Here is an 11,349-nt window from a genome sequence, read left to right on the forward strand (position 1 = left end):
AAATTGTCGTGTTGGAAGTGTTGGGATTGGTGGAAGTAGGGGGATTGATATTGTGGTAGGTGTTGGGACTGTTGATGGTGGTGGGAATGTTGAGTTTGTTGTTGGTAGTCTTCATGGTATTGGGATTGAGTTTGTGGTATGTATTGTTGATTTGGTTGGGGGGTGGACATGTGTTGTGGTTGTTGTTGTTGGTAATATGGTGGTGGTGGTTGTTGTTGGTAATAAGGTGGTGGTGGTTGTTGTTGGTAAAATGGTTGTGGTGGTTGTTGTTGGTAATAAGGTGGTGGTTGTTGTTGTTGGGAATACTGTGGTGGTTGTTGTTGTTGGAAATATGGCTGTTGCATCCGGGGATCGTCCAAATAGAACGGGTCAGACACAATCATTTCTGGATTGGTATTTGCTCTATACCATTCCACATATTCCCTTGTCGGCTTCATTTCGTTGGGCGCCACCGGAAATTGTAGAACATAGTGGGCACGGTCTTTCCACATTTTTCGAAACTCCTTAGCAAATTCCTTCCAATTTTGGGCATACCACTGGTGGCTGACTTTTTTTAGATGCCAAGGTTCCATAGACATTGGGGGGCCTGGGATTTCTTGATGCATTCCGAATTGAAGCTTGACACGGTCACTTTGGTGCATCTCCACAGTGGTGAACCGCATTATGGCCGTTTTTGCTGTCCAAACAGCTGCATCTTCGGGGTTGGGTTGATGTTCCAATCCCAAATATGGCCTCCAAATAAACTGCAAAGAAAAAAGTAAATATGTTATTTATCGAGAATGCATGACATTAATAAATCAGTTAGAAGTTGAGTGATTTAGTGGTAATACATCCTGTGCTCGGAGACGATCCAACAGTTGACGATAAAATATAATTTTATTTTTGGGGGTAAGACTGTAATCCAGTCCGGTTGTAATGAACCTAAACAAAAAAGATAAATAATATTAGTTACAAATATTTATAGAATAAATATACAAAATGAAATAAGATCATAAATTTACCTAGTTGCGTAGGGGAAGGAGTAGTCATTAGGATTTTCTGGGGCTAGCCTCGGCAATCTCCACCACCCCCATGTTTGAAGCAAAAAAGCACATCCAGAAAATGTACAGTGCTCATTTTGTGCATTTTTACACAAAGAGCTATATAGGAATGCTAATACTGCAGAACCCCAACTATATGTGCTTATTCTATCAATGTCCCCGAGCAAACTCAAGTACATAAAATTTATGCTATTTCCCGTCCCTTCGGGAAATAGCAAGTTCCCAAACAATAGCATAATGTAAACCCGGGTTTTTATGACTTTTTCTTGTTCGGAGGATTCCTCAGTCAAAGTTATGGAGTCGTGGTACAACTGTAGGCTAGATAATTTAATACCCTGACCCCTTGCTTTGGCAGACCCCTCACCCTCGACCAGATCTACCCCCAACATTTGAACACATATTTGGTTAGGCTGTTGAACATTTCCGGTCACAGGCTTACCATCTATTCTAAGACCTAAAAGCATGTACACGTCCTCTAATGTGACGGTACATTCACCAGTTGGTAGGTGAAAGGTGTGTGTCTCAGGTCTCCAACGTTCACACAGAGCCAAAATGAATTTGGCATCAATGGTGGCATTTACGACATGCATTACATGACCGAAACCCGCACGCTCTATGTAAGGTACGCACCATGGGTCTGGATAAGGCATTGGGTGTGAACGTTGACGAAATTTCTTGGGATCCTTTAAAAACAAACAATATAAAAAATCATTATATTGGACTTTTAAAAAACTAATTACAAACATACGAAAGAGGCAATGTTCAAGAAAAACTTACGAATGAGGCAATGTTTGCCCTAGTTCCTCTGTGTTCTTGGCCCATGGTAAGAAGCGACATGACTGCAATGTAGGAAGAAGCTTGGTGGATGAGAAGTTTCGCCTGAGTTCTCTGAATAAAAGTGTTAGTGGTTGATGAAAACTTGCAAGAATGACCCTCTATTTATACTCGTTTTCAAGTAGACTGAATATGCAAAAATGTGACAAGTGTAAGGCATGCGTGGTAGTGTTGGCATGCATTGGTGGAATCTGATGATGCAGAAACGTGACAAGTGTAAGGCATGCGTGGGAATCTTGCAGAATAGGTGCAGACTAGGTGGCAGTGTTGGCATGCATAGGTGCAGACTAGGTGGGAGTTGTCTTGTCTTGGGGAAGACTTGGTGGAATCTGATGATGCAAAGGTGTGACAAGTGTAAGGCATGCGTGGGAATCTTGCAGAATAGGTGCAGGCTAGGTGGCAGTGTTGGCATGCATAGGTGCAGACTAGGTGGGAGTTGTCTTGTCTTGGGGAATACTTGGTGGAATCTGATGATGCAAAGGTGTGACACGTGGAAGGCATACAAGTGGGAATCTTATTTAAAATAAATAATTAAGCGTAAGTAAGATTGAATATTATTTTAAACACATAATCACTATTTTACTTTATTTGTAAGAAACTACTAACACGATTTTAAGATTGAATATTATTGCGTGGGAATCTCTGAGACTTGGTGGTGAAGACTTGATGGGGAACAGGCATGCATGGGAATCTCTGAGACTAAGTTCAGGCATGGTGGATAGGTTGGCATGCATTAGTACAGACTAGGTGGGAGTGTTGCATTCAAGGGTGTGACACGTGTAAGGCATGCGTGGGAATCTCTGAGACTTGGTGGTGAAGACTTGATGGGGAACAGGCATGCATGGGAATCTCTGAGACTAAGTTCAGGCTAGGTGGATAGGTTGGCATGCATTAGTACAGACTAGGTGGGAGTGTTGCATTCAAGGGTGTGACACGTGTAAGGCATGCGTGGGAATCTCTGAGACTTGGTGGTGAAGACTTGATGGGGAACAGGCATGCATGGGAATCTCTGAGACTAAGTTCAAGGGTGATGAAGTTTATGAGGCAGGAATCTGCCAAAGCCAGCAGCCATCGGGTTACGGAATTCGACCGCCATGGCCACACTTTTAGTGTCAAGGAAACAATTGACCACAACCAAGGGCTGCCCAGGCAAGAGTATAGGGTCCTAATACCAGACCGTTGGTGCGACTGTGGTCAATTTCAGGCCTATCGTATGCCTTGTTCCCATGTCATTGCAGCGTGTTCACACAGCCACTTCGATGCATTATCGCTAGTGTCTCCAATCTACAAAGTTGCAACATTGCTCAATGTATACGACAATCCCTTTCTGGTGGTAGCATTGGAGGCGTATTGGCCAGAGTATGACGGGGAAGTTGTTTGGCACAACGAATCGATGCGGCGGAATAAAAGTGGTCGCCCAAATAGCAGGCGCATTAGAACTGAAATGGACGTCGCAGAGAAAATGCAGAGGAAGTGTAGCATATGTAGACAACTAGGGCATAATAAGAACAACTGTCCATATCGTGGATCTAGTTCCACAACTTAGTTTTCATATTCATAAATTTGTGTACCAAAATCATTTTAAATTTAAGTTTACTTTTTATTCCAAATAGAAGATGACACTTGAACAACAAACACAAACATCTCACATTACAACACCAATTACTAAAACAAAAACAAATACTGGAACAAAAACAAGTACTAAAACAAGAACAAGTACTAGAACAATAACAAATACAACAACAACATGACAAACAACCATTAAAATCTAAGAAATTACAACAGTTAACACTATGTCGTCTGATCCATGCATCATTTGGATGCAATCAATGTCGCTTTCAACTTCAACCCACCAACGTATCGTTTCTCCAGTTTCAAATGAGAACCTTGTTCTAAGCCTCTGAATCCTTCTGATGACTTCACCAGGTTGGTAATCTCCCTCTAACCAAGACATCAAGGACCTTTTTAGTTGGTCCAACGAACGGATGTTCCAAAATTTCATCTCCATTGGGGGTTTCAAAGGCGAGAAAATAACATGCCCATCCCTTTTTAAGATTACTGGTTCAGGATCCGGGCGCCTTGATGATGTTCGCTGCCATGACGACGGTCTTGGAGATGCCATGAACTCAACTTGATACAGAAAGTGATAGGAAACAATGGTGAAGAAAATGCAAGGAAATAACACTTTATTTATAGGAAAAGATCTGGGTTGTACACCAGTCTACTTAACCCTAATTAGTGTCGCACTTGATTAATTAGGGTTTCAATTAGGTCATAACTACCAAACTCTGATTATAACCGATCAATAAACCCTAATTATAATTGATAGATTAACCTTAACATGAATAACCCTAATTCTCCCAAAAATTTATAAATAATATTATTTACTTATAAATTAAATTAATATATATATAAATTAATATATATATATATATATATATATATATATATATATATATATATATATATTTATATATATATATATATATATATATATATATATATATATATATATATATATATATATATATATATATATCTTGTAAATAAATATTTATATATATTAATTAAATGTGTATAATATTAATTGTTTATAAATTAAATTAATATATATATATATATATATATATATATATATATATATATATATATATATATTATATATATATATAAATTAATATATATATAATTATATATATATCTTGTAATAATTTTATTTATATATAAGTGTTAATATAAATTAATATAATTGTTTATAATATTAATTGTTTATAATTTAATAATATATATATATATATATATATATATATATATATAAATTAATATATATAAATTAATATATATATATCTTGTAATAATTTTATTTATATATAAGTGTTAATATAAATTAATATAATTTATAAAAAAAATATATTTATCAAATATCTAATATTTAAAAAAAAAAATTAAAAAAAAAATTAATAAAACATTTAAAAAAAAAAAAAAAAAAAAAAAAAAAAAAAGGGATTGGGCATAGGCGCCACTCCTAGTGGCGACTTGCCCTACCCATTAAGGGTAGGCGCCAACTAGGGTGGCGCCTATGTACACAATTAGGGCAAATTTTGCCCATTTGTGTAATTTTTTTGAAAAAATGGTTAATTTTGAAATTTTTTTGAAAATTTTGGATATTTAAAAAAAAAATTCCTATAAATGATACAATATGTAACTCAAACCTCCTTAAATAGAAGAACTTAGTTTTTTTTAAAAAGAAAATAATATGAAAACTTAATTACAAAATTTTTAATTTAAGAAATCAGTTTTAAAAATTATAAAATAGTTCATGGATTTTGAAATTTAACTTTACTTTTATTATTTTTATATGTTTGTATTGTTTTCAATCGAAAATTTAAAACAAATGAAATCATTTTTTTCTGATCCTTATATTAGCCATTTCTAAGGATTTAAAATCTATTGATAGCTTTCCAAATGAGTTAGGATTTGTTTAATTTGATTTTGTAAATATGTCTTTAAATATTTAAAATTTAAAAGAATTTAATAAAAATGTATTGAAAGTATAAAAATAATATAGTCGGTTAATCTCAATTTAATTTGACCGTGTGAAACTTCTTACATGTCAAAGTATAATAATTAATCTTAATTTAAAATAATAAATTTGTATAATAGTTTAATTTTATAAAATTATTTTTAAAAATTATTTTTTATATTAAAAATTTAAAAACTGAAAAAACTAAAATAAGTTTTATAGATTTTTTTTTGTTTTTTTGTTTTAAAAATTGAAAAGATGAAAAAACAAGAAAAAACAATATATTTTTTATTAATGACAAACTTAATATGATAATTTAAGATATTTTTTATTAATGACAAACGTAATATGATAACTTTAAAACAATTTTTAGGGTAGAGATTACTAAACATATTTTGTTTTTGTTTTTCAAAATTATTTTTTTAAAATTGATTTATAAAATAAATTTTAACTTGGTGATTAAAAAATATATAATTGCAATACTATATATAATAACTACTTACATTTAATAATTTTTGACCTAATATATCTATTACTTGTTTTAATATATATATATATATATATATATATATATTAGTTAAAAAGAAAATAAAATCTATTGATATAAATAATTATGTGTTTTATACTTACTAAATTAAAAAGAAGTTTTTAAAAATCAAACGGGTACGGTCGAAAACTTATAATGTAAATAATTTGGTTGATTGATCAGATCGATTATACAATTGTATTGGTATAAAAATTAGAATCGGTCAAAAAAATCATTGTAAATGTCAATTTATTTGGAGAATTATATATATATATATATATATATATATATATATATATATATATATATATATATATATATATATATATATATATTAGTTAAAAAGAAAATAAAATCTATTGATATAAATAATTATGTGTTTTATACTTACTAAATTAAAAAGAAGTTTTTAAAAATCAAACGGGTACGGTCGAAAACTTATAATGTAAATAATTTGGTTGATTGATCAGATCGATTATACAATTGTATTGGTATAAAAATTAGAATCGGTCAAAAAAATCATTGTAAATGTCAATTTATTTGGAGAATTATATATATATATATATATATATATATATATATATATATATATATATATATATATATATATATATATATATATTAGTTAAAAAGAAAATAAAATCTATTGATATAAATAATTATGTGTTTTATACTTACTAAATTAAAAAGAAGTTTTTAAAAATCAAACGGGTACGGTCGAAAACTTATAATGTAAATAATTTGGTTGATTGATCAGATCGATTATACAATTGTATTGGTATAAAAATTAGAATCGGTCAAAAAAATCATTGTAAATGTCAATTTATTTGGAGAATTCTTGCTTTGGTAACTTAATGCTTAAGGAAACTTATGCTTTAAAATCTTCTTTTTCCCTTAAGTATGATTGGGCTAAATCTATTTGGTCCATTGACATTGTAACATCCTTAATCCGGTACCCTTGATTTATGAAAATCAAATATATAATTTCACACAACATCAGTGTTACACATTCACGATATACATTTTTCTTTAATTATACCACATATTTAATAGCAGCGGAACATCAAAGCTCCAAATAAATATTTATTTAGTCTTAACAAAAATACTTGTTCTCTCTCTGTTCCTTTTTAAGTGTCATTTTTTTAGTTTTTACATATATCAAAAAAGCTAATCATTATTGTTAGTTTTCAAACCATAATTCTTCTTTTACCTATAATATCTTTAATTATTTATTATATTTATTTAACTTTTTCTCTCTCTGTAATAATTACTTAGGGATAATTTTGACAAAAATACATTTAATACTACCTTAAACTTTACAAATGACAATTGAAAAGAAATAAATTCTTTTTAAGAAAGTGACACTTAAAAAGGAACGGGTGGAGTACTAGATAATTCAACATCTCAAGAAACACATCCTATAACAAAGCAATTTGTCTCAGTGTTATAGATCAGAGCTCAACAAAAATTAAATAACACGGAAAACAATAAATAAATGAAGAGGCTTCAATGTCACCCTCTAGCTCAAAAGTAACTACTCCTCTACCTGATTATTTATACTACAAGAGAGTATAGAACACCATAACAAAGAAAACAGAGGTGAGAATACACTCAAAATATGTTAACGGTGCAAAAGATAGCAAGGATAACATCATACATAATAATTCGTCGGTGTATGAGTTAATCACAACAACAATTTATATAATCACACAATCACCAACTCATGAATATCATTCACACATCAATAATAATAACATTATCACAAAGCATGTATGCATATAATGCATCAGAGACATGTTACTAATTCAGTCCATTCACGAATGGTCCCCCCTTCTGAACCATACACGTCACTGATCCCTCCTTCTAAATCAAGACTCATCACTGATCCCCCTTCTAAATCGGTGACGGTTAATGATCCTCCTCTCCGATTCAACGACATACATTGGACTGAAGCTCATACACCATGATGCATGACAATGCAACAACACAATAATATAATCAGCATTCACCGGTTCCCCTTCAAACTACATACTCGCCAAATAAGGTCATAATCTCAACATAAATAATCATGCTTTATAATTATAACTCACCAATGCATAGTCATACACACATTCAACAATACATATGATTATTCATTCACAAAATATTCACATAACTCAAAAAGCATATCAATTTTATTCACCAACTCATCAAATATAACAAAACAACCAACCAATCGTCGTTGGAACCAAAAACAGCTCGAAAAATCGAGTATGCGACCCAAAACTAGTCAACCCAAATCATGATGGTCAACTCACTCGTCATGACGTGTGTGTCATCCTTTACACAAGTAAACTCGTCATCTTGTAATGCCCGGGTAAGATACCCGTCTTGGAGACCATGACGATCTCTTCGTCATCTCGCTGACGTTTATTGACTCAACCTGGTGACGCACGTCACCGCTGTGCAGAAGGAAGACCTGGGACTTCTGTCATTGGAGCTATTTCAAAGCTCTGTTTTCAACCCCAATTCCCCCAAATCACACAGAAATCAACATGTATGATTTATAATATAATTATCATATCAATTACCCACAGATTAGTAATCTAATTCATCAATCTATCTTAACTCCATCATCATGTTCATCATACCAATTCATATTCACATGAACAACAACATTAAGATTCATCTCATCACATCATGTATAATTTCCAGTACAAAACAGAACACAAATTTCATATATTTCACAACAATCATAATAGATCTGACACAACTTTCTTCCAAAAATACATAAGCATAAACAATGGAGGAAAATATGAGAAAACCTAGAGGAGGATGAAGAACCCTTTCTACCCTTCATGCATTTAACACTAATATTAGAGTGATTCCTCTACCTCAATTTCCAGCAGCAGTTCAAGGTTTTGGCTATGACTTCTTCTTCATATAACTCTCTTTAGATTTCCTTGGCTTTTTCTCCCTTTTCCAATTTTTTTTCACGTATCTGACCAAAACTCTCTACTCCCCTTACTTAACTATTTATTTAACCTAATAATTCCAATTATTAATATTTTTATTTTCCCCTCACCTTTTGGGATCTTACTCCTTACCAAACTAATTTCCTCAATATTCTATTTCCACCCCCATATCCCACTATTTCACATTCTATTCAATTTCTATTTTTAATTAATGAAAATTAGTTATAATTTCTATAATTCCATCCAACCTCGTACCACCAAACAAAAATACACACAACACACCAATAAATTATTTAAGCACATATTTAACTTAATAAAATAAAATAATTTAAAAATTAGGATGTTACAGACATACCACATTCCAAGTCTATGGATGTTTGGAGACCTATGTACAATAAAGTTCGCATGAATAATTTGTTGCAAGCTAGGGGTTTCTCATTGGCAATGACCTCACTTTGAAGAGCATCTTGAATCATGTAAATGGGAAATTAATGAATACTTCAATTACCCTTTATTAGTCTCTCGAGATAGAGATATGGATTAGACTCCTCATATGAAATTGTAAAGAATTTTCTTTCGGTTCATTTAAAAAGGTGAATGTATGTTTTATCATGAACAACATTTTTGTTTATATGCATTAGTTTCTGCATATAACTTGTTTCTTTTTTTATTAAATTATATTTTGTACTATTATATTTGTAAGGGGTCCATGGGAGGTGACGAGAGGGATGTACCGCCTCGCTATAGGGACCTAATAAACGCTCTTTAACACGATTGAACGCATGTTTATTGGATGCGTCACCCCTTTATTAGATGTTTCTCAGGACCTCCTTCTCCTTTTGCAATGCCTCTATTATCTCGTGCCCTTCGTCCAGGTCACCTTGATAGCTTATGAGTTTCATCTTCAACTTATTTTCATTTTGAGCATGATTTTCCTTGTAAGCACGCTCCATCAAAATAACCATCAACAAATAGTTCTCCTTGAGACCAAGTAGATTGAGGGAAAGCTTATTATAAACAACCTTGTAATCGCATAGGAAGTCCTCAGGAAAGGGAAGTCTGGCAATAATAAACTTGACGAAGTTGAATTCAAGCTCATCCCACATAGAGGATTACGTTGGTGAGTCTCTCCTAAGGGACGATGTCTAGGCGCCCGCTGTAAGACCCCGATAAAATATGATAATATTTAATTTAAGTTTAATAGTATATTATGATGATAATATGAATGAGAGGGTATTATTTTTCAAAATAAAAGATAAACCATTCATATATATTATTATTAGTATATTTATTAATTTAATTAAATAATTGGAATATTATTGGATTATTATTATTGGAATAATAAAGTTGGAATTGGAACGATTTTTTGGAATCAGTAAAGAGTCCCATTTAGAAAAAAGGGTTTTTATACGTGAAAACAGAGAAGCGACTCAAAAGTGGAAAAAGGGCAAAAAGGAAGAGCAAGAGATAAAGGGTTGAAGAAGGGAAAAGCTTGAAGTTAAAGGAATTGCCGGATTAACTCAGGTAAGGGGGGTTTATCGTCGTTTAATGGGTATTATGGGTTAACATGTAATGGGTAGTAATAAGCCATTGAATCGACTCTAATTAGGTTTTGAGAAATACCCTTGAATTGTGATGAATAAATTACGTTAAAACTGTGAATGAATCTATAATTGGATGAGTCGTAATTTTCTGGACGTGTAGCTTTTTACGGAAGTGAAATCGGAGGTCCGGAAGTCCTCCAACGACGAAAAATGCGGGTAATTCTGCATTCTGTTCGTTGTTAGCGCAGGAACAGCTTTCTGTCTTGCGTTAACCGGTTAACCCAGGGTGTTAACCGGTTAACACTGTTATGATAATTAAAAAAATTAAATTATGTCTTGCGTTAACCGGTTAACCCAGGGTGTTAACCGGTTAACACTGTTAAAAATTGCCAAGAAGCGCATTCTGTTTTGCGTTAACCGATTAACCCAGGGCGTTAACCGGTTAACACTGTTTGAAAAGTGAAAATTTGATATTTGAATATGTGTACATATTGTATGGGCAGAAGTTTGATTTCTGAGCTGTTGTTGTGCAGTTTTGGTCGTTTCAACTGGGTGATGTAATTTAGCTGATGTATGATATAGTAGGGATCATTTCCCGTTGTTTTGAGCAGTATAGGTATTAGTAGAGTGTGCTAATACTGTGATTTATTATTTGGCATGATATGATATGATTCTGTGATAAATACGCTGATGATGTATGATGGTATGCATAATGCTGTGAATATATCTATTATGTATGCAATTGTGGATGGACTGTTTATGGCTTAGAGTGTGAGCATATCTCCATTGTGGATTGTTGTTGATGTTTGCATGCTAGGTGATTTAGCGTGCATAGCATAGCCTTTATGGTGGTAGCTAATTCCCATGGTGAGGAATTAGTGAGTGAGTCACTAGGTCTCAAATGAGTGGGACTAGTGAGCTTGGTAGC

At 32.6% G+C, this 11,349-nt stretch overlaps 1 protein-coding gene across 2 annotated transcripts; it reads right to left on the reverse strand.

The window, feature by feature from the left end:
• Positions 1-436: 436 nt before the first annotated feature.
• On the reverse strand, positions 437-2,080 carry LOC127120427 (protein MAIN-LIKE 2-like). 2 transcript variants are annotated; one of them, XM_051050863.1, is made up of 3 exons: positions 1,818-2,080; positions 1,002-1,723; positions 437-921 (listed from the first exon to the last, which is right to left on the reverse strand). In XM_051050863.1, exons 1-3 carry the CDS (start codon positions 1,875-1,877, stop codon positions 798-800), a joined length of 906 nt encoding a protein of 301 aa, XP_050906820.1. In that variant the 5' UTR covers positions 1,878-2,080; the 3' UTR covers positions 437-797. The 2 variants fall into 2 exon arrangements, with proteins under 2 accessions (XP_050906820.1, XP_050906813.1); XM_051050856.1 differs by having other exon boundaries at positions 1,002-2,080.
• Positions 2,081-11,349: the final 9,269 nt, after the last annotated feature.

The sequence above is a fragment of the Lathyrus oleraceus genome, chromosome 1 (genome assembly GCF_024323335.1).
Source record: "Lathyrus oleraceus cultivar Zhongwan6 chromosome 1, CAAS_Psat_ZW6_1.0, whole genome shotgun sequence".
NCBI classification, from domain to species: Eukaryota; Viridiplantae; Streptophyta; class Magnoliopsida; order Fabales; family Fabaceae; genus Lathyrus; species Lathyrus oleraceus.

Excerpts from the sequence above, each read along its gene's own strand:
- LOC127120427 (XM_051050856.1), bottom strand. The coding sequence starts at position 1,786 with ATGTTTGTAATTAGTTTTTTAAAAGTCCAATATAATGATTTTTTATAT. Across the intron at positions 922-1,001 it reads TCCTTCCCCTACGCAACTAG|GTTCATTACAACCGGACTGG; the intron begins GTAAATTTATGA and ends TTTTTTGTTTAG.